Here is a 23,975-nt window from a genome sequence, read left to right on the forward strand (position 1 = left end):
GCAGGTTTGCTGGCAGTGAAAGGTGATCCCATTCAAGCCGTTGGTGGCATTTTGCACATTAGGAAGTTGCAGAGAATTTGATGCAGGTTCGCTGGCAGTGTAAGGGTGATCCCATTGTAGCCTAAGGTGGCATGTTGCACGTTGGGAGGTTGTAGAAGATTTGCTGCAGGTTTACTGGCAGTGCGAGGGTGATCCCATTGTAGTCTAAGGTGGCATGTTGCACGTTGGGAGGTTGCAGAAGATTTGCTGCAGGTTTACTGGCAGTGCGAGGGTGATCCCATTGTAGTCTAAGGTGGCATGTTGCACGTTTGGAAGTTGCAGTGGATTTGATGCAGGTTTGCTGGCACTGCGAGGGTAATTCCATTGTAGCCTGCTGGGAGGTTGTCGAGGTTTTGATGTAGGTTTGCTGGCAGTGCATGAGTGATCCCATTCAAGCCTCTGGTGGCATGTTGCTCTTTGGGAAGTTGCTGAGGATTTGATGTAGGCTTGCTGGTAGTGCAAGGGTGACCCATTGTAGCCTAAGGTGGCATGTTGCACGTTGGGAGGTTGCAGAGGATTTGATGTAGGCTTGCTGGTAGTGAGCGGGTGATCCCAATGTAGCCTAAGGTGGCATGCTACACGTTGGTAGGTTGTAGAGGTTTTGATGCAGGTTTGCAAGCAGTGCAAGGGTAATTGCATTGTAGCCTCAGGTGGCATGTTGCACACTGGGAAGTTGCAGAGGATTTGATGCAGGTTTGCTGATAGTGCGATGGTGATCCCATTGAAGCCTTTAGTGGCATGTTGCACATTGGGAAGTTGTAAAGGATTTGATTCAGACGTGACGGCAAGGTCATGCTACTATAGATGCGTGTTTGATGGGGACAAGAAGGATTCGTTCCAGGTTTGCTGGCAGCAGTAGAGTGATCATACTGAATTCTACGAAGGGATGCTGCATGCAACCATATCAACTGGTGTGAGGGTGCACAGGATGTGTGACACCCGGTAGATGATGATGCGGTGATAGGCAAGCAGCTGCAGGACAGACTGAATAGCATAAGTCTTTCAGCAGCTCTGTGCTCCTTTCTCTCTTCTATAAACAGGCACCGAAACACCCCCTTGTAGTTCTGGATAAGAAGAAAGGAATCCGATACTGGGTTTGATCAGAGCTGACATGAAAGCTGTGTTGATTTTTTTCTTCCCTTTGGACCAGACCTCATGTCAAGGTCAAGACGAGGTGAAGCTGGCTGGGGTCATTACCATGCTGACGGACGCTGTATATTCCCTTTTGAAAGACATTTCACTGCGGCCCCCCAAGGCCTTTTTTGCTGACATTATCTGCACGGCCTGGTTTTCGTCACTCCCGAGGGGAAGAACACTAAACAAACTCAAGCAGCCAAGAAAAAAAGAGGAAATTAACCTCTAAGGTAAATACAGCTTTTGTGGGATTCCTAAGTCCACTCTACATTAGCTATAACTTGCCCCTTCTCCATGCACTACCTATACCCTAAGTTGTAGCATGTGACATCATTATAGGAAATAAAAAATGTATGACATCAGAAATGATATTATTTTCCACAACACAGTGCATGGTACAGTGGGGCGAGTTATAGTTAATGTAGTGTGGGGAGTGAGGTGACAAGACTGTGTACGGAAGTGTGCGAATTATAATAATTTACAGGTGGTGCGCAAGTATAAATGTGACTTATACGTCTGACTTCTAGTAATGTGGAAGCAGTGCGCAAATGATCATTTCAGCAGATTAGGATACATTTTGAATTTGTTATGGTAGTGTAATTTAAGGTGTGCTTGGCACAAAAAAGAAAGAAATTAGTGTATAAGTGTTATAAATCATACAATTAAGAGATGACTATAACTGTAGAATTTCTACCATTTGTGGAGTTTAATGTGGATTTCTATTCCCAATCTAAATAAACCTTTCCTAACTATAACGTATGTTTAACCTTTGTTTTTTGTCTGAATCTGAATGTTTTTTACAATGTTAGTGGAATGTTTAGTGGAGTGGAGTGTTATCAAGTGTAGTGTGGTTGAATATAGTGGTGGGTAGTATTGTAAAGTGTACTCTGGTACAGTATATTGTGGTATCAGTAAAGTGGAATGAGGTATACTGGAGTAGCGTATAGTGCAAGGACATACAGCGGAGTGGCATAGAGTGGAATGGCATACAGTGAACTCGGATACAATACAGCAGTATATATTGAAGTGGCATAGAGTGTAGATGTGTATAGTGCAGTGATATACAGTGCAATAACATACAATAAAGTGTAATAATTGAGATTAAAGTACTGTAAATATTGTAGGGCATATTGATGTACACTGTAGTGGCGTTGAGTGGAGTGCTATACAGCGTAGGGGCCTATATTGGAATATCGTGTACTGAAATAGCTTACAGTGGAGTGGTGTACAGTGGAGTGTGGTACAATTGAGTGGTGTAAAGTGAAATAGTGTACACTGTAGTGGGGCATACTGAAGTGCTACAGAGTAGAGTGGGGTAAAGTTGAGTGGTCTACAGTGGGCTTACGTAAAATTTAATGTTGTAAACTTAAATTGTGTAAAATGGAGTGGCGTATATTGGAGTGCCATACAGTGCCATAAAGTGCAGCGGTGTTGAGCGGTATAGTGTAGACTACAGTGGGGTACAGTGTAATAAGATATAGTGCAATAGCATATAGTGGAGTGGCATAAAGTATAGTGCGATCTAGTGGAGTACTATAAAATGTAGTAGTGTTCAGTATAGTAATGTTGAGTTTAGTGGCGTTAACTGTTCAGATGGACACTTGAGTGCCATATACTGGAGTAGCATACAGTAGAGCAGCGTACAACTCAATAGGGTCACGTACAGTGAAGTGTGGTTTAGTGGAATGGGGCAATGTGTAGTCTTGTAAAGCTGAACAGCATATAGTCGATTTTGATACAGTCCAATGGCGTATAGTGCATTTCAGGGATGTATGACGTTACAACGCAGGCTATTACAACGCCTGCCTTTACAACGCGCTTTTTACATCGCAATCCATTACAAAGCATAGTGCTTTTGGGTGTTGGATAGTGAATAGTTTAATTTACTATTCCAACTCCAGTCCCCGTGGACACTAGGGAAGGTTATTGGATAGTAAATCAACCTATTCCATATCCTAGAGCGCCGCCCAGCGCAATGCGTTGTAATAGTTTGCGTTGTAATGACCGCATTGCAATGGTAGTGCGTTGTAAAAGTTTCGTTGTAAAGGTTGTTTACCGCATTTCAGTACCATGGAGTGGCGAAGAGGTTAATAGCGGACACTGGAATAGCGTACACTCCAGCAGTGTACCATCAAGTGGGCCATAGTGGAATAGCATATAGTGGATAGTGTACATTGGTTTAGGGTACAGTAGAATAGAAAAGAGTTGCAAGTAGTACAGTTTAGGGATGTCCAGTAAAGTAGCATACACAAAAATTTAATAGAATACTGTGTGGTACAGTTTAATAGCGTATAGTGTTGTATATTGCAATGAGGTACAGTCTAGTTGGGTCGAGTACAGTGGAGTAACATACAGTTGATTGTCGTAGAATGTAATGGCATATACTGTAGTGTCATAGACGGGGGTAGCGTATTGTAAACTGTGTACAGTGGAGTGTCGTAAAGCAAATAGTTAATGGAGTGGCATACATTTGACTTGTAAATTAAAGGAAATGTAGCGTTAAAGTTTGTCAAACAATGTAAGCATTTCTATCCAAAATATAAATTGTAATATGTAAATGTTGTGGAGGTCCAAAAATGTGCTTAATTTAATGTATTTAATATAAACAGTTTTACTGTGAGTACTATGAAATCCGTCATTTGGATTTTGTTAAAACTTGCCTGGATTAGATATTAAGGTGTGTGGATGCTTATTTTGGGTATTATTTATTTATTTATTTATGAAGCTTGTAGAGCGCACGGCTACCCCCAACGGGGGTGTCCCGGCGCTGAGACTGTAAGCTGGAAAAAAGGTAGTGCAGATAACTTGTGTAACCATTTTTTCATTTATTTAAATCTTGTGAGATCTGTTTGTGCAGTATGTTTATGAAATATGGGTGTATTTTGATGTACTACCACAGTACATAGTGGTGACAAATTATTAGCTGATTGGCTAATGACTCCCTCTACAAAAGTTAAAGGCAGACATGTTGCTAATAGGTCTACTTTTCCCATGTTCTGTGTTATCCCTTCGGATATAGGTAAGTATTTGGTCTGGTGTTTTTGCCCTTCCTATGACTTACTACTAAAGTGGTAATAGGTTTTGCTAAATATTTATGTTTTTAATATTTTTGTATGAATAGGGAGTAGAGCCTTACTACCATGGTACCTCAAAATAATTTTGTGAGGTTACCATTTTTATTTGTAAATTTCTCTATATTTTTGTACCATTCAACAGGCAATGGCATTTTTTTTAAAGTTGAGCAGTCATTTTAAGAAATGTACGTGCTACTCTGTACCCTTTTTTCAGTATTTTTAAATATATAAAAACTGAAAAAAATATACATATATTCATGACTAAGGTGCTTTGGCACTGAAATGTGTCGGGTGATGCTTGCTTGTAAGACCATGATTTAAATAAATCTTCGTCTGCTGCTGAAAGAAGTCGGGTCTGTGTCCGTTTCTGCCGTGCATATGCAAGTTGGAAAAGCACGGCTTGGGTGCGATATATATATATATATATACATATATATATATATATATATATATATATATATATATATATATATATATATATATATATATATATATATATATATATATATATATATATATATATATATATATATGAACCCAACACCCACTCAATTAGGAATATATAAACGTATTCATATTTTTCCATGCCTATTACCACTTTAAAAAGGGAGAATAGGTATGAGAAAGATACTACACCTAAACTTACCTACATCACAAGGCGTAACATAGAACACAGGAAACTCCAGCTGAAATCAACTGGCTGCCTTTTGTAAAGGCAGTCATTAGCCAACTAGCTAATGACTTGTCATCGCAATATACCGCAGTAGTACCAGATAGTACAGCGGCCACAGATATAGGCAAGTTTAAATACATCAAACCAAAAAAATACTTGCCCTACTTACATGCAGCATCCCACAGAATCATCTGCAAACCATAATATATCAACCTGCCAAATTTCGTACAAATCCAATGAAATAGAAAAGTCTATGTAACATGCATTGGATTTTACGCCCATTTTGGGACCACCGTTTTTTTTTGCACCTCCTTGACCAAATGCCGTGAAACTTTCACTACTCTGAAAATGAAATGGGGCTGTAGGTCTGCAAAATGTTGTTGACATTCGTCAAACGAGTGCCAAGATATTAAGGGACAAGAAGTTAAAAAATCCCTCTCTGGTCACCCTAACTATAACACATACTACTATTCTGTTTTATATATGGGTTTGTGTGCGCTTGCACATGTGTGTGTGTGTATAGTTAATAGGTGCAGTTGGAGGGGCTACACCTATCTCTTTTTGTGGTTGTTGATTTCCATTCTGATTTAATGTATGATGCTGAATCCCTCAGGCTCCATGGATGGAGCCTCATCCCTCTTGCTTCAGTAGACGACAAGGCACTGCATTGTATCATTTTGTTAGGGGACCACCTTACTCCAGGTCTGCTTCTGGTCCTGACCTTGTCACTTACAGATCATTAATAAAGGTACGTTAGTCTATTTACTTCAATGGAAGCAAAACAAGATTATAAAACCCAAAACGCATTAGGTTATCACACTAAAGTCCAGGACAGGAAACAGTGTCTGTAGAGATCTGTAGGTGTGTGGTCATCCTATATTTGATGGTGCTGAACACATCTGGCTGCATAGATGGAGCTGTACTTCTCTTGGTTCAGGGGCTGGCATGGCACTACTGTGTAGATGAGCGGCACCCCTCTTGGTTCAGTAGATGCCACAGTGCCGATTTGGCTTAGTGGATGGTGATGAACCTCCTAACATCTATGGGTGGAGCTACACCTCAGTAAATGGCAAAGCACTTCATTGTCTCACTGGCGGAGCACTTCTGGCTTCAGAGATGGAGCCACATCCCTCTTCAGTAGATGGTAGGGCACTATACGGTTTCATTTTATGCTGCTCTGGATCTATGGATGAAGTCACACCACTGTTAGTTCAGGAGACGGCATAGTGCTGCATTGTCTCATTGGATGGTGCTGGACCCCTCTAGCTCCGGGGGTGTACCTTCAGCCCTCTTGATTCAGTAGATATCAAGGTGCTGAATTGTCCCATTGGATGACACTGGACCCCTCTAGCTACATTGATGAAGGTGCACCACTTTTGGTAAACTGGATGATAAGGTCTTACTTTAACCTAATGGTTTGTGCTCAGTGGAATATTGCTAATTACTCTAGCTTGATAGGTGGACCACCCATTGTAGTGGAGAAAGTTCACTCTGCGATTGGCTCAGATATTTCAACTAGACTTTGTTCCCCATTATCGTTCCTCTACAGTAACCCCTTCCATCTCCACCCCACAAGTAAGATGTAATGATATTCTAGTTCTGGCAACACCACGCTCCTAGAGATCACATGTAAAGTGAAGATGTGCAGCCATTCAGGGTGGAAAAGCCTGCAACTCTGTCCAATTAAATCTACAGAAACCTTGCATCTTAAGGATGCTCAAACACAGAATAAAAACACTTCCCCTAAATAGAACATTTTTACAACATGAGCACCCAAAGACTCTTTCTGAGACTAGAAGACTCTACCAATTGAGTTAGTTATTCAGCCAGCCATGACGTAATAGTCTCAATCAGAGCTTGTTGCCATATGTCTCTTGTTATTGTGCATGGTTCTCTACCACCTAGGGTCAGTTGATTGTAGTCACCGGCTGGCACAGTTAATGGTGCCTTTTTACTCGAACCTTATATTTTGGAGCTATGGCTCTGACACAGTTAATGGTGGTGCATTAATGGTTTAGTACATGTCGGTATATGGTGCTGTACTACTCTGGCTCAGTGGAATATTCACTCTGACCTAATGGATGCAGACAGTTATGGTAACACTCACTCAAGATAGGTGAATGGTCGCACCCCTCACACACTTTTGCCTTACAAGAAAGCATTACTAAAGGATACACGCACAATATGTAAGGTCCATAGAAGTGCCCTCACTAACATAGGTCAAAAGAAGGTTGAAAGATGTCCACTCTTACTGCCCCTGTCTATTGGAAAACCCACACATGTCATAGCTTGCACTCTGAGATTCCTACCAAGACAAGAAATTGGAACATGCTGCTATGTCCAAAATCATATGACTAACTGAACAAGTTCCCATGTTACTCTGCCACACTACTTGGACTTAGTGGCACAGCTGTGTTACTTTCCTTTTTGATCAGAGGATGGTGCTGTACAACTCTGTGCAACACCATGGTGTTGTATAAGTTGGCTTAGTGGGTGAAGTCGTACTTGTCTTCCACAGTAGGTGGTGCTGTACTACCCATGCTCTGGCCATAGTGTTGTATTGCTGTGGTGAGTGGTTATTGTCATACTACTGCCCTGGCTCTGTAGACAGTGAAGTAGGGATCAAGCTCGTTGGAGTGCTGTACTATTATCCATTTGTGGATGGTGAGGTCCATGCTGGGCTCAGCCGATGACACTGTACCACACTGACTCTATGGAAGGTAAAGTACAGGGTGGTGCTTTATCACTCTTGCTCAGCGGGTGTTACTGTACCACTCTGGCTCAGCGGGTGTTACTGTACCACTCTGGCTCTATGGAAGGTGAAGTGCTGGTCTGGCTCAGTGGTTGGTTGGGTACTCCCCTGGCTCAGAGGATAGTGCTAAACTACTCTGGTTCAGATGATGGTGCTTTATTACTCACTGGAGGGTTCTACACACTTTGGGTCAGTGAATACTGAAGTACAGCTCTGGATCAGTGGGCAATCCTTACAGTTGTGGCTCAGTGGCTATTTTTGCTCAGAGGGTGGTTCCATAGAACTCTGTTCCGGTGGCTGATACTGTACTTCTCTGGCTCAGTGGACAGTTACATACACCGTTGGTTCAGTGAACAGTGAGGGACTGCTCGGGCTCAGCAGATGGTTTCATATGGTTGTACTCAATATCTGAGCCCTCATGGTACAGGGAGGAAACGGGATAGGAATGATAGACAAACTGAGTCAGTATCCTTAGGAGCACCAATTCAGAGCGGTATGGCATATTTAAAGAGCGTATCAAATTGTTTGCAGTTGGTTAAATGCTATTCAGCTAATTAGAATGTATAGATTACTATTGTTTATTTCAACGCTAGAACTTTTCTGGACTAGTTCTTCACCGCTGATTCTAAATATTTTACTGTATCACAAGCTTTTTCATTACAAATGTGTAAAACATACAAAAAGGTGAACCAGCCAAGTGTTGCACTAGTCTTTAACTACTGGCATAGCGCCAGGCAGGTCGCTGATTTTGCTTTGCCTAGGGGCATAGGTTTAGCATACCTCTAAGCTGGGCAGGAGGCTGGCACTGGAAGAAGCACTGCTTGTTGAAGGTGGTGCCAAGGGGGCAGGAGAAGGTGGCTGGGTAGACGTGGTATTGATCTGGTATGCCGCAATCCACAGGTTCACAGGTCACCTGCTTGTTCCATTTGCCATCCATGCAGGTTATAGTGACACTCGACCCAGGCTGAAAGACCGAAAGGCAAAGGAAGCAATCAGCAAGCGTAAGTAGACAGAAGATTATGGACCTCAGGTGAGCATGTGTGTGAGCTCAGGTGTGGTGCAAAGATTGATATTCAAGCGAGCCTGCATCATGCATACAGGGCATTTTTCAGAAGATGAGAGTTGTTTTTATCCAGAAACGTCACACGTGTATCTGAAAGACTCACAAAATACAGTTATGGGGACGCATGCCGATGGATATTCTGTTCACTATATTATGACAGGACGATATTTAGCAAACAACAATGTGGTGCAACAGAACCGTGGCGCCTACTTTGTAAATGAGTGAAGGTCGAGTCATATATACTCCAGGTGATGGCTCTAAACAAGTGAGAGCGGTGTTTATACACTGGTTGTGACTATATACTGTGTATTAAACACCAAGGGGTATTTTTTGTGAATTACTGAAGCATGGCATGCACTGTGAGGTCATGCCTGTGAATGTGTGAGGTGTCATAGACAACAATGGTCCTTGTTAGAGATTGCGTGATGTATCATACACAACCCATATTTCAATTCCTCTACAATTAATGTGCTTAAGAGGAGGATTTGAGGAAATCTGACATGCAGTTCAGCTCTTTAAAACAAGAGTGTGTGATATTTGCAGGAAATAAGTGAAACCGGTATAATTTTGACATCAGAGTGAGAGCGATATCAACTATCACTGTCGTTTTGATGCAACAGCTCTGCTTTCGTAACACTCTGACGTGACTATGCTCTAGTAGTTTTCATAATACTACTTGCCATTGTCTTACCAAGTTTTGACATAAAAAAGAGACTCTCGATGGGTTCAATGTAGTTCCATGGAGGGAAATGCTCTCAGTAAGTTGGCTACCAGGTTCTGAACATTTTTGCTTTGCGGCCATTTTAAGAAATGCAGATTCATGGCCCAGTGTGAATGTTAATACTCATTACCACCCTTACATTATACAAGTTGCATAACGTATATTGTTTCTGCATTTTTTTTTACATTTTGCAAGTATTGTAACACAATACAATATACAGTTATATTCTATCCGTTCCAAAAGTATAGGCAATATAATTTACATGATTTCAGGGGGACAAGCACAGCACATATTGAAAAAAAAACATTGCAGCTCAACCTATCACTGATATCTGTATCATGGGAATATCATAACCCACAGTAATTGAAGGCAAGATCTTCACACATAAATGTTTCTGGACAACAGCTCATTGTATATTGAAATATTGTTCCCTTCCTCATATGAGAGACCTGTCATCTGAGGCTTCTTGATTCAAGTAAGCCCTGAATGGTGCCTAGATGTCTTTCGGTCTAGAGTTCAAAGAGTGCATGTCTGCATTTACATTACATAGAGCTAGCTCCGGAGCCACATTGTTTTTGTTGGTACGGGGCCCTTCGACCAATGCAACGCGCTTTCCCTCTTAATCAATAGTAGCGCTATTGTCCTCAGTCTATGTCCCCCTTATATATTTTTCAACATATCCTAATAGGGCCACATCTCGGTGTCTCGCAACTGTCTATCCTACTATTTGCGTAATTGTACCTCATCCCAAAATGTTTTCATACGGAGGCAATCCCAGGCTTAGTGTGTGAAACCAGTCTGTTTGATGTGGCATTTTGTGCAATCTTGTTCTTCGCAAAGGCAGGTAAAGTTGCCTCTCTGGCCCCCACTTTCCAGAAGCGTAGTTTTGACTCGTAAGTCTTTGCAGCTGGATGTCACGCCAGGAAGTGAGTGCATCCCACTGCAAAGATTGGCCACAAGTGGCTAGATAGCTTGCTTTACTCACAGTTGTCGAAGGCTGTCCTTAGGCCTTAGAGGATCAGCTAAATCAAGGAGCCGCACTGTTCTGCAGCAGTTTAATGTGCATTCTTCCCACTCCCATAGGTCGGGCACTTGAAGGAGGAACTTCCGGAAGTGGTAGCATGTAGCTGTTCAGTCATAACACTCTCTAGCCTTATGGGGCAGTGGCAGAGGTCAATGTGGATGGGATCGGAGGGGCTTGAGGTGCCCATATTGTTTTAATTTATGAAAGCATGTTTCCCTACTTTTTGTGACATGACAACCGCCCGGCACAGTTACTTCCAATAGTTTAAATGCTTTAGCTGAAGTGCAATTCAGGGAGTCTCCTGTGCTGTGAAACCAAGGGGCGACAGACAACTAAACAATCAACAAGCCTTCTTGCCAGGGTGCCTGCTGCATGAAAGAAATGGAAATGTGTACAACTGGTTAATCTGCAAATGTAAGAGGTGGTTGGGAGCCCCTACTGGCTTTAATTGATGGAATCCCTTGAAGCTTTGTGATGACAGATTTATTCTTTTCGACTGGTGGTGCAAGGTAGTTACCAGCTAAGTTGAGAAGTGCGGGCATTTTTTAGGGACAGTTATATTTTTAAAAAAAATGCATTATGTACAGTCTGGCCATTAGTAAAAATTGCATTTTGGAAGCACCTTTTTATCCTCAACCGTTTTGCATGTTTTGTAGCATTCTATCTTATACAGTGTGTAATGTAAGTTTGAAATAATGACTTCAATCTTCATAGTGGTTTTTGTCAAAGGTTGGGACCTCGTAGCACTAAAAGCCACTATTCTCCACTGCACCAACCAACATTTATTTCTGTGGCTCTCTAATTACACATTCATCTCTGCAAAGCATTAACTAATAGAGGTTTCATAATGAACTATCGTGCATTTCCCACTGATTAACTTGACTTTTAAAAATGTATTTTTCACCTTAGCTGAACGTTATTTCATATGTAGTTCCCTGGAGGAGAATAATCAAAAAAATGAAAAGAATATATTTTTTTACACACACATTTGACCCCGCTTCCACACTTAAGGACCCCACCCCCATCGCATGCAACATCACAGTTCCCACACCTTTTTAATGCACTTCAGACTCTGGGCCGCGGAGACATTTCCCACTATTGCAATGGGTTCCTTTTGCCCCCCTTATTTGCAACAAATCTTATCTGGCTTCAAACTTTCGCAATCTGTCTACGTAGTGTTTTGATAAAGAACACCAGAAGCTCCTAGTCAGCCAACGGCACAACATCACACAGGCCGACTTTCAACATACAGCTGTCTCTTTCTCCCATGAGATTGCTCACACAAGGCTTGGTTGAAGGTCATAACCTAAACACACTACTCGTTGAACTTTACCCCAGAGCATGCTCTTTGGACATCTATGCCCAATGCTCTTGTATGTAATGGTAACAGGGTTTGGCACGAGTTAGGGGTACACATGGGTACACAGTGTCCACCCTCTATTTTCACAACTTGACCGCCGTCCACCCTGCTAAGAAGTTGGACCCAACAGAAATATGTTGAACTTGTCCCAGTGTAATTTTGAACACCGGGACACGTTTAGCAGCTCCTGCACGTTGTCTGCTTTCCAATCCCAGCAGCACAGTGCAGGCAGGCTGGGGCTTCTTTGCCACCTCCAGCTGGGCACAGATAAAGACAGAAGTTATGGGGCCATCAGGACTCCCTTTGATCGAGTATCGGGCTGGATGCGTCCTGGAACCTCACAAATGCAAATGCATTGGCGAGTAATCAAAAGCACACAGCCTGTTATCTTTTCACAGGTACTTAAGAGATGCATGCTTTTTACTTTGTTGTATATAAGGAAATACACTGTAAGAATTCCAGATGGGTTGGTCTGCCCCAGTATTTACACAAATAAAAATGTAAATAGCACTATTTTATTTATTTGATAACGCTACTGATCCAAATGCAGAGTGTTAGAGCGATTTACATAAAATGTAATTATCCATTCCAAATAAATCCTGTAAGTGTGCGAATCAATTTTCAAGATGTGTTACATAAGACAGTCAAGGTTACAAGGTGTAGGAGTCAAATACTGCTAACCACACGTGGCAGCGGAGCATGCTCCACTGGCACCAAGTGGTGAGAGAGGTATTTACAAGAAGTAGATACACCCTTCCAGTTTAACTGTGACAACCATAAAGTATCCAGATCCATAAAGCTCAAAAGCGACTCCTACGTGGCGTTCCCCCTGCTGGATGTGGGAAAGGAAGCAATTTCTTTTTGTTATTTAACCCTCACAAACTCTATTGGTGTCATGCTTCATCATCGGGTTCACCCCGACTCCTAAAGGTCAGGGTGGGCTCGACTGTATTTCAGGGAGCGCTTAAGAGATGTAGGCCAGGGGATCTAAAGATAACAAGCATTGGAAATGCAATAGGTCTCGCATTAGAAACGTTGGAGCTATTGGTTTTGTAAATGACATTTTTTTTATGTGTTGGTCTTGAAAATATCAAAATTAATAGCTTTGTCATTTACAATGCCAATAGTTGTAACTTTTTGCAAACGTTACACCTATAGCATTTGTAATGTAATATGTGTTGTATTTACATGACTATAAAAAGAAAAAGGCTTGTAAATACAAACGTTTAGTTTTGTGAAAATGCACTGCCATGCGACATGAAGGCGGAATATAAATAAATAAGAGATTCTAGAAAAAGAGAAAGAGAGGGAGCTAGTGGGAAGTGGGATAAAGGCATGAGTAAACAAGAAAAGTAAAATAAAGGGAGACACGGCCGAAACTGCGGGGAGAGAGAGGGGATGTGCTGGCGGCTGGGGAGGGGGAGGAGAAATGCGAGCCTGGCGGCCGTGAAACTGCAGCAGGGGGCAGAGGGGGAGAGCGGCGATGAGGGTGTGAAGCAGCAGGGGCTGCGGGAGGGAGGCTGGGCTGCCTTTGATGTGGTAATGCAAGGCAGGCGGCTGGTGGCATGTGCACGCGCTTTTTAGGGCTTGCGCTTGAGCAATGACCTACAAAAGCACATGCACTGCAAGGAATCGCCAGTGGAATTGTGTGCTTGGTAAAACGCTGTTTAAGCCCCTAAAGTCTCGCTCTGCTCAATGCGCATGCGCATTGAGAGGCGAGACCTAAAAATCCTACTGCGTTCCCCAGGTTTCCCTTTATTCGCGGGGACGTAGTGGATATTAAAATACAAATAAAACTAGGGTCTTTGCGGAGGTTATGGTCCTATGACCATAAAGACTTGCTTTTGGTTGTGGATACTTTATGGCTGTGGTAGGAGTCAAATACCCTTCCTAGGTCACTGTGGTGTACTAAAAGGATTACAATGTATTACCTGCAAGTAGCAAAAGAATCTCTGTGTTCAATGCAGTAATCCACTTACCTATCTACATAAAATAAAAATCTGTGGTCTGCCTGTTACATGATATGCTTTGCCGGAGACAACTTTTAAAAAAAAACATATTTTATTGCATTTTCAGTTGGCATGTTATAACATACACATATCACAGCACAGCACTATTGCACAATTAAGTGGTACATTTATGCTCACAACATTGTATAAGATGAACACCATGTGTGTTGCAATATCATGAATAATAAACCAGAAGAAGGTGGCAACAAAGTAGAGGGTCAACAATCGCCAAACGCTGCACCGCCCCCAGGAACAGTGGGTGATTATGTTTTGCAGGAGACAACTTAATCTTCTATACTACTTTGATTTAAATTTGGGACACCACAAAACGCAGACCTCTCCAACAAATGCGTTAAGTTCCAAAGTTATCTCATCATTTTTATTATTCCCTCAGATTTACTAGGCACTTCTGCAGCAGATGCCTTAACCGCATAAAATATTTTAAAAGGCAGACTTTGCAACTAATCATGCTTTTCCTTGTTGCCAATTTCTTTGTAGTAGGGTTTTAAAAAAATGTATTAGTTGAGGCCCAGATTTTGCGTCAGGATTGCGTCACTTTTTTGGCACAACCTCGACTCCAAATCTCAGCACTTAAATGTACTCATGATGCACCTGATAAACATATGTGTGAGATCTTATTATCCAATGTCACTTCCAGTGAGGTCACTTCCTGTGATGCCACATGGAATGTCACATGTCATGACGTCATGTGCTTTGATGGCACCCGTCATGATGTCACTTGCATACTGCCTAACTTGTCAGTCCCGCCACTTCTTTTTTTTAGGACTTGTGCCCTGTAACAGGGTGTGACTATGTTCCATGTTTACAAAACATCCCAAGGCCAAAATGATGCCTTCTATGCCCTGTGCCACTGTACATAGAAGGTACAAACCATGGCTATGAATGTAAGTGTACACAGGTAATATATGGCCTATGTCCTTGTATTTAGTGACCTGTGTGAATTAGATACAAGGCTCACCTGCACACCATGTCCACGGTGCCCTACACTAGTGTAAGTTGCAGGCCTGTGCTAAGTTAAAAGGCTGCATTCCGTGTGTGCTGCATAGTGTGCATGGCTATAGACCTCTTTGACTGCCCTATGCCCGCCTAAAGCACTGACGGTTGTGGTGAAAGATGTCTTTAATAACGGGGTCGAGCACAGTTCTGTGTGGGGTGGGCTATAACTCCGTAGTTACCCCTGCGCACGTGAATCTTGTTTCTTACACGCAGCATGGAGTTTGCAGGAGATGTTACACAAATCCGTGTTATCCCTTCGTGCCGCGGTGGCACGCAGCTCTGCCTCTCACTTGCTCCACAGCCACAACAGAGTTTTTTCAATTTTATCTTACACCTCTCTTATGTCAAAGAGGGAAACGCTGCGGTCAAACCCTGGAAACGTGATAGGAAATATTTATTTTCCTTCGAATATAAAGAACAATGTGTGACCTGTACTGCAATACAAGGCTGTACTTCATTCTCAGAGCTCTTCCAGTGCACACATTACTCAACTGGTGATTATGGCAGCGCAGCTTATCAACTAACATACAGAAATATGTTGAAGGGCAAACCATGTAATATTAAATATTATTACATCACGTATTAAATTAATATTCTAATTAAATAAAAACACAATAAAATCAAGTTATGCTGATATAAAGTGACATAGGTCTTTAATTCTTATTTATTGATGATTTATATTTCATCATGTACATGTTTATAAACTGCAGGTATGATAACACATCGTCCATTTTATCCAAAAACAGACTCTTCAGGCTTGTAATGTTTTTTTGGAAAGTTTAACTTGAGTGTTGCTTAAACTGCATTTCTTTCCATTATTTCACAGACGGGGTTCTTCTGGTAATCCTGCCTGTGTTGAGCTATTTCCAGTAATTAATGTTTTTATTTGAAGCACATTGTTCTCGATGTGGTGGCAGCGTGATTCTGTAGCAGACACATTAACTACAGGGCCAAATTCATTCTCAGGATCAGGGTTCAGAAAGGCATTTTATTTTCTGCTGGATTTTTTCCATTACTCGCAAAGGACTATTTCTGATAATGTTTTCAAAGTGTATTTCCAAAACTACCACGGATGTTTGAATTCTGATTTTCTACTTATTATGTGCTAACCCTCAGAACTATTCCAACTTTTATTTGTGTTTTTTCTCCCTCAGTGAAAGAACTAAGCCCAGAAAGAGAGACAGTCATGTGTATGATAGCAGGTATGTACTGTGTCTGCATGTGTTTGTGTGTATGTGGAGGAGTTATAATAGGTGAATTGAAATAGATGGCACGGTGATTAATTTTCATTCTTTTTTTTTCAGTTCCTTGCTCTCTATCACTTTCCATTCCTTCCCTCTGTTTCCCATTTTCCTCTCATTTATTTCTTGTAGTCTTCTTTTTAGGTAAAATATCCTGACAAGGATGCTGGCATTTGGACTATACAAAAAACAAACAGAAACAATAGAATCAGCAAATAGGCTGATTTAGAATTTTGCTGATGGAATTTTAATTTACCAGTGTGGTGGATTTAGGTTCTCTGCTGCCGTGATGGTGGAAACCCACTACATTTAGAAGTACCTCTCAAGGCAACAAATTCTTCTCCAGCAGCAAGTGGGCGTCTCCTCTGCTGGAGGACCCACTTTGGCCCAGTGAGATTTCAGATGGAAATTCTAACATCTGTTGTGTTGAATAATAGAATTTTTGCCATCTACCTCAGATGTTGACAGTTGATGGTGTCCACGTTTTCCGAACGTTAGGGTGACCAGGCATCCCGGATTTGCCAGTACGGTCCCGGTTTTTCACCTACAAATGTCAGGAAATGTAGCTCATGTCCCGGTTTTTAGAGAGGGTCGACTGAAAACGGAAGGAGGTACTTTTAATATGTTTCACAAAGCAGAGATAGCTAGCAGTTGTATCAAAAAAGCAAAATAATTAACAGGCAAGCTACCGGGTATAAAATTACATTTTATATAGGTTCGTACTGCCTGTCCCCGTAATTCTCTGCTGAGGACCGCCGTCATTCTGTGCGCTCGCTTGTAGTAAGATTTTAATCCTTCTATTTTTGTGAAATGTCCAGTTTTATGGCTTTAAACTTCTGGTCACCCTACCTATTGTGCTGCCGGACGGCACTTCCCAACACGTAGGAACACAATACTCGCCTTCTTGTAAAAGCCAAGGCATCCACGCACTCCATGGGTTCTAGTAAAACGTGGAGGGCCCATGGCCATGGGTGGATCAGCCATTGTAGCCATTGTAGATGTGGTTGCTAAATTGGTAACATATTTAGCAGAGTTAGGACCACACCATAGTGAGTGGATGGGTTGTGGAAAGGGAAGCATCTCCACCTGCAGGAAATCTGACGTGCAAGTAGTTCTAAATTGGACAGCTAACCCTGCAGAATCAGAAGTGGTGAGTCCGATGATTTTTTGACAGATTTTCGATTCCTTGTACAAAGCACATACTGGGCATAGTCACAGCCAGCATGAGACCTATGACCTTGCATTTAGTGTGCCTGTGTGGATTAATTCCAAGGCTCATCTGCACACCAAAGTCATTCATTTAGTTTAAACTGAAAAGAAATGTGCAAAGATTACAAGATTATACACAGGTTTTAACACATGTGCAAGAAACTGAAATTCCAAAGGTAAGATGATTCTGATGTCCTTTGTTCCACAATGTGACAATAATACATGTTTTTAAGTGTATGTGTTACACATTCAAGCAATCGTAAAATCGAGGCAACTGATTAGCACAGTAACTGTCTCTATCAGGCAGACTAGAAAAGCAAATATCTGAAAGAATACAAAACTTCATTATTTTTATGTAGCCAGAAAATTGTCAATTTAAAAAGTATTTAACAGACTAGCTGCTGGTAATGATTTTACCACCAGCAGTGAATTAGTGGGATCCAGGAGGTAATCAGATTTTCTACCGATTCTTGAACGAACCATGTGTAACTGAAAAAGTGAATTTAACTTTAAGGTTTTAATTTAAATAACAGTTTTTCGCCTAAGGATACACATATACAATGATACCTATGTATTATGGCTCAATAATGTTAACAGAATGTCTTGCTGACATAAAAAGTCATGAGGCTGGTGGTCAAGTTTTTAGGTTTCGCCTGGCGATCCGCTGCGCAGCAGCGTTCGCGCCGGCGAAATCTCATGTTTTAACAGTATGGGCACTTTGTCCCGCCTTCTCTTCCATTGGCTAGCTCCATAAATGGAGGCTAGCCATTGGAAGAGCGATCTGTCCGTCATTGCCGGAGCAGATTCGTGGGCGTTCTGGTGATTTTTACTCATCCCGCCCCCTTGCGATCGTCATGCGGCGGTGTTTTTTTTTTTTAAAGCTTTGTTTTCGCCATTTTGGAAGTGTCGTTTGCAGGGGTGGTATGTAACGTTTACAACAAAATTTTTACAACGCACTACCATTACAATGCAGGCATTACCACGCATACCATTACAACGCATTGCGCTGGGGGGCGCTCTAGGATAGGGAATAAGTTTAATTTTCTATCCAACACCTTTCCCTAGTGTCCACGGGGACTGGAGTTGGAATAGAAAATTATACTTACCACTATCCAGCACCTCTAAGCGCTATGCGTTGTAATGGTATGCGTGGTAAAAACCGCGTTGTAAAGGTATGCATGGTAAAAGTATGCGTTGTAACATCATACATCCACAGGGGTAGGTTGCGCGATGTCCCGCTGTCCGTTCCCGCCCCCTCCCGCTGTCCGTGAGCCCGTTCCTGCCCCCCTCCCACTGTCCGTGTGCCCGTTCCTGCCCCCCCGCTGTCCGTGTGCCCATTCCCGCACCCCCTCCCGCTGTCCGTTCCCACCCCCACTCCCGCTGTCCGTTTGCCCGTAGGTGCTCGTTTTTTCCTGTCAGTTGTTGTAAAGTCACGCCGTCATTTTTGTAGGTCGGCTTTGCATATTGTTTAGTTGGCTGCATTCCCTCGTCTTCCCTCCCCAATTTCGTGCGTTCTCTGTTTCCATCACTCTGATTGTCTCTGCCTCTCTAAACCTGTTCCTCAACCTCTCTCCCTTTCGATCTTTCTCCACCCATCTCATTAACCCTCTCTTTCTCTCTTGCCAACGCTCTCCCTCTCTTCTTCAGTTCAGACCCTCCTGCTCTCTCTCTCGCTATCTTTTACTCTCTCCCTCGCCCAGCTCTGCGGGCTCTGCTTAGTTCTCTGACCTCTTGTGTGTGTACCAGTTCTCGGGATGTTTGTTGCTCTCACAACAGCTCCCTCCCTCGGCTTGCATGATTCCCCACTCGCTCCTTTTCTCATGAGTCTTCCTCTTTTTTAACTTTCCTCCTTCCCTCCTATCTCTCCCACCCCTCTAATTTTCATTTGCTTTCCTTCTATACACACGCATGTCCTCATCTTCCCAGACTTCCAAGTACTCTCTCTCGCACCCTTTTAAACCCCCACGCCCCACCGGCTCCCTGCTGCTTTACACATTCCTCACTCTGTAATGCTCTTGCGCGATATTCTTTTCAGTGCTACCTCTCTGGCCAGCACCCACTCACTAATTCAAGTTCAAATGAACTTTATTGGCAGGACAAGTTCAAACAGTGTTCCACAGTAAATAGAAGACACTCTACAAACAACGGACGCGCTGCTCAAACGCACACTTCTTTTTTTTCAGATAGGATTGACACAAAGCCTTTCACGGAAACGGAAATACAGTAGACGTTCGTGCGATTGCGTTTCACGGCCAAATCGGTGACAGGAGGTAATATATCTGGCAGCTATTTCTGCCGGTCGTCTGCGTTTTCATTGCCCCTCCTGTGAGCACGCTGTCAAAAGTACTCTCAAAGTAATCACCCCTCTCTCTCTCGCAGGACTCTGTCATGGCACCACCCTTTCCTCTCTCATCTGATTTCCACAGTTACTCTTATCCATTTCTTTTTAGCCCCTTGTCTTCTCGCCCCTACCTTGATACTCAATCTCTCCCCAATGTTACTTATATCCAGTACCACTGAAATTATGCGGCAGAGGAAGGCCAAATAATGTGGCAGGGTTGACTAGATTATGCAGCAAGAAAAGGCAAATTATGCGGCACATTTGTGATAGTATTATTTTGTCATTTTTACACTTATTCACATTGTCTGGACATAGGCTGCCCCTCATTGCTAATAGTTTAATGCCTAAATATAGCAAGAAGCAACAGAAACGTGGCCAGACAACCTTTGCAAAGGTCCTTCCACTGCGCAGCAACACAGCGCTGTGTTTGTAGTAACCTTTGAGCCGCTTGAGCTAGAATTTTTTTTTTGTTAAAATTTGAAGATTATGCAGTGGTTGATGGATTAGGTGGCAAATGCGGCAAAACCATAATTCTGCGAAAAACACAGCAGGCGCACAATCACTTATAGCCTATCGTTAAAGTACTTTTAGTACTTCACTGCAGCACAGAGGAGAGCAATATATTTGGTCTGTATAAATTAAATTTAGACTTGTGCATGCTCCCACGTGCAATGGACCTGCCCAGTGCTGGGAAGTATGTGAAACCAGACGGATCTCAGTTCCAACAGCTGTCTCTGGGATCAGGTTGACCCAGGGAAAAATGCTGAATTTGCGAGAGATTAAGCTATTGCCATTGTAAATGACAATGCCGTTTATTTATCTGTTTTCAAAACCAACACATAAATAAAAAGTTTGTCATTTACAATGCCAATAGCTCAAACTTTTGAAAAGGCGAAACCGTTGCATTGTAAATGCTTGTTTGTAAATATCACCAAAAATCCCAGATGGCTTTGATGGAACATGAAGTACAGGACCCACATTAAACATTAAATGGTTATTTAGGTGCAGGCATCAGCTTTTGGTGTTTCATGCAGGAAAATCTTTAGAGAAAACAGTAAATTAAGTACTGGAAAATACTAGTTGGTTATCCAAAGTATAATCAATAGCACATTTTCCAATTATGGTTTTCAAAAGGAGAGCTAGTTAAACAAATTAATTTGTACAGATGTGTGTTTGTTTTTAGAAATGAAGATTTTTACAGCTGCTCTCTACACTGATAAGCTACCGTCTGCTAATCATTGTTTTAAAATCTGATGATAGTCCCTATTCACAAGAATTATGCCATTTCGTGAATTATAGTTGATATTCCTGCGACCTATGTGTTTTAAAATACATGTATTTTGCACAACAATCATAGCCAAACATCTAATTATATGCACACATTACATGTTTGTAAGTTTCATGAACAGGAAGGGTTTACAAATGTGTATCTCTAGTCACTGTGAATGCTTGTGTTACATACTGGGGCAGAAGCAGCAAGGGAACGAGTGCTAAGGCAAGTTCCTCTCCTTAACAGAAGCAGTAAAAAGAAGGAACGTTATCCCACACTGCCCAGCCAGGTGACGTATTATGTAGGGTGAACTGAACGGTGCCGAAACTATAAATATTGGCAGATATATAAACAGCCCAGGGACACATGATCTGCTTACGTGTGGAAAGAAACGGATTGAAGCGAGGCTTCCTGATTCGACCAGACCACATCATCACATCTCATCACACCTCCCACATCTTGTCATGTCTCATCACATCTCATCTATGGACACACATTCACACGGTACTGAATACATTTTATCCAGTGGTCTAAAAGTGAATAGACCTACATCAACGTTCACCCATTGGAAAATATATCTAAAAAGACACTGAAATAATAAATCCAGATTACTATCTCAGAAAAGACAGGAGATGTAAAGACAGAAGCCCAAAGATCCAGAGCTCTGACCCCAAGAACCAGCTGTCACAGAAAAAGGTCCTGTCCAAAGATCACAAAAGTGGATCTGAAGTTCCAGAATGATATAGAGATGAACAAGTGGACATCAAAGTGGTGTCTCTGTAATTTCATGTTACTATTGAGATTTGGACACTGCGCGGGATAGCTCCACAGATTGAGAGGCATCTAGCCTGCAGATGTGTGCTGCATCCCTATCCCTGGATCCACTGGCCCCACAGGGCAGCACAGCCACGCATGGGAAGAATGAGCAAGTGAGGAGAACGAGAAACGAACCATGAAGGAAGCAGAACGAAAAGCCATGCTTGTGGCTGAAAGAGGCTTGAGGTGGGAGGGGAACGGTGGTGGGTGGTCAGGATACCTGTGCGAGTTGGGACACAACACCAGCAGCTGCCTCAGTGCTAGCACTGGGGCAGAGGAAGCATTGATCTGCACATTTGTCTATCAAGCATCAAAGGGTCGAGGGCTCGTGTTTTTGCTAAAAACATGCTAATGGTTTCTGCAGAAGCTTCAAGCTGTCCAGGACTGTGATATACTGGGATCTGTGGAATGGTAAAAACGGTGAACGGCCCACCCTGTCGCTGAGGGGAGGGGGGCCACACAGAAAGGACTTTCACACTATGGTCTTCCTTGACTTCAGAAGTGAAGCTAATCTTCCACTTCTATTCTCCTCCACATAGAATGGTCAGTCGTTTTTTTTATTGTAACGAGGCTGCTCAGAGGTGGAAAAATAAGACCAATTACGAGACCTGCATTTTGTCCAAGTTAAGATGTTTTAAACTGAATAGTTGCCTTTGTCTGTGTCCGACCTTTCTTATGGAAAGGGGACTACTTCTAAAACCATCATTTCAAAGACCTGGAATGAAAACTTGTAATGAGGCAATAGATAAATATATTAATTGCAAGCCAAAAGGCCAAAAGAATTCCAAATTAGGCTAACATATAGTTTGAGGTGAACTCTCAGCAGGATGAACCATTGTTCTAATCAATGATTTTTGCCGAATCTTGCACACTAGAATTTGAGACGGTATCATGGTGCCAGTCTATTTTTAGGGCTTTCTGGGAAAAACGAGAACTACTACTGGATTCACAAACATCCACATAGTAGGTTAAACTGTTGAAAATGCACGTATTCTATTCCAGCTCACTAGCTCACTAGCTCACTAGCTATTCCAGCTCACTAGCTTATGTACTAAGGGCCGGTTTTCTGTGAAGAAATCCGTTTTTTTGATTGGTCAATGAAAGTTAGAGCATTTGTGTTAATTTTCGTTATCGACTCTGAGTAATCAAATAGAAGTGATGAACTATTCAATATTTTATTTACTCTTTTCTTCTGTACACTCATCATACTGAACATGTCTCTTGTTAAATACAGTTGTTATTGCAATTATAATCAGGAGATTTTAATTACCTAGAGAATAAATATTTTTTATTATTACTAAAGTCTTTGGCACCTTAATTCGCGCTGTCATTCGTTGGGACATTTTTCCAACAAAAGGGAAAATATTGTCTCAGAACCTGTGACAGAGAGATACATGTCCTAAAAGAGGAGGATGATGTAACTGGGAGCTGGTCCTATAGCTAAGAGTCCTGTTTCGTTCAGCGAAAAGCATTAACCACGCTTGACTCTGTAGGTCCATACTCATAATGGGAAGTGTGAAAGTACCAGTACCAGCATGCTTAGTGTTGTTGCTGCAAAATAAGAACTAGTTGCATGTCACCCTAATGTCTTGATAGTTATGTCTGTCAGGCTCAACAGAACCACACCTGGCTGCAAACCCTCGAGTTCGAAGAGAGCGGACCGCCCAGGTATTCACGGTCTTGGTCTGCCAGAGGTTTGGGCGATCCCTTACTGAGGCCACGATGCTACCCACGCTAGCAAGTGCTTAAGTAGATAGTTCCTTCCAGAAAAAGTCCCTGACTGGAGGAAAAAAACAACTTGGAAAAAACTTCCAGAATCTGGTACCACAGGCAAAGGCAGCTGACATACAGGCAGAAGCAGAAACAGAACCAGGATGGATTTAGCAGAATAACAGGACACGAATCAGTACCAGGAAAACAACAGGAAGCATATTACCCTTGGCCGGACTGAAGAAGCTTTGCAACACAAGGGCAAGACCGTTCTGATCTTTTATACGCAAACCAAGGAAATTTACATCAGTGGAAAAGGAAACCATGATTGCTTGGGAAAAGACCATAGGGGAGCTAAGGATGACCGCCATATTGGATAGGGCGAATATACTTCCTTCTCAAGAAATTCTGGGAGGAAGAAACACCAATAACATAGAAGTATGCAAGGTACCTCTTTGCAGCAAGCCTCCCAGGATCAGTATGGAGGCGCTGAGGGTAACAGCGGCGGGCAGGGCTCTGTGA

General features: G+C 42.3%; 1 protein-coding gene across 2 annotated transcripts in view; it reads right to left on the reverse strand.

Moving 5' to 3' along the window:
• The window catches only part of PAPPA (pappalysin 1), a 1,283,063-nt gene that overhangs the window by 65,494 nt on the left and 1,193,594 nt on the right, over positions 1 to 23,975 (reverse strand). For both annotated transcript variants that reach the window (XM_078641985.1, XM_078641984.1), the window contains one exon: positions 8,453 to 8,636. In XM_078641985.1, coding sequence (XP_078498111.1) covers positions 8,453 to 8,636 — 184 coding nt within the window. The remainder of the gene's footprint in view (positions 1 to 8,452; positions 8,637 to 23,975) is intronic.

This window comes from Lissotriton helveticus, chromosome 5_1 (genome assembly GCF_964261635.1).
Source record: "Lissotriton helveticus chromosome 5_1, aLisHel1.1, whole genome shotgun sequence".
NCBI lineage: Eukaryota > Metazoa > Chordata > Amphibia > Caudata > Salamandridae > Lissotriton > Lissotriton helveticus.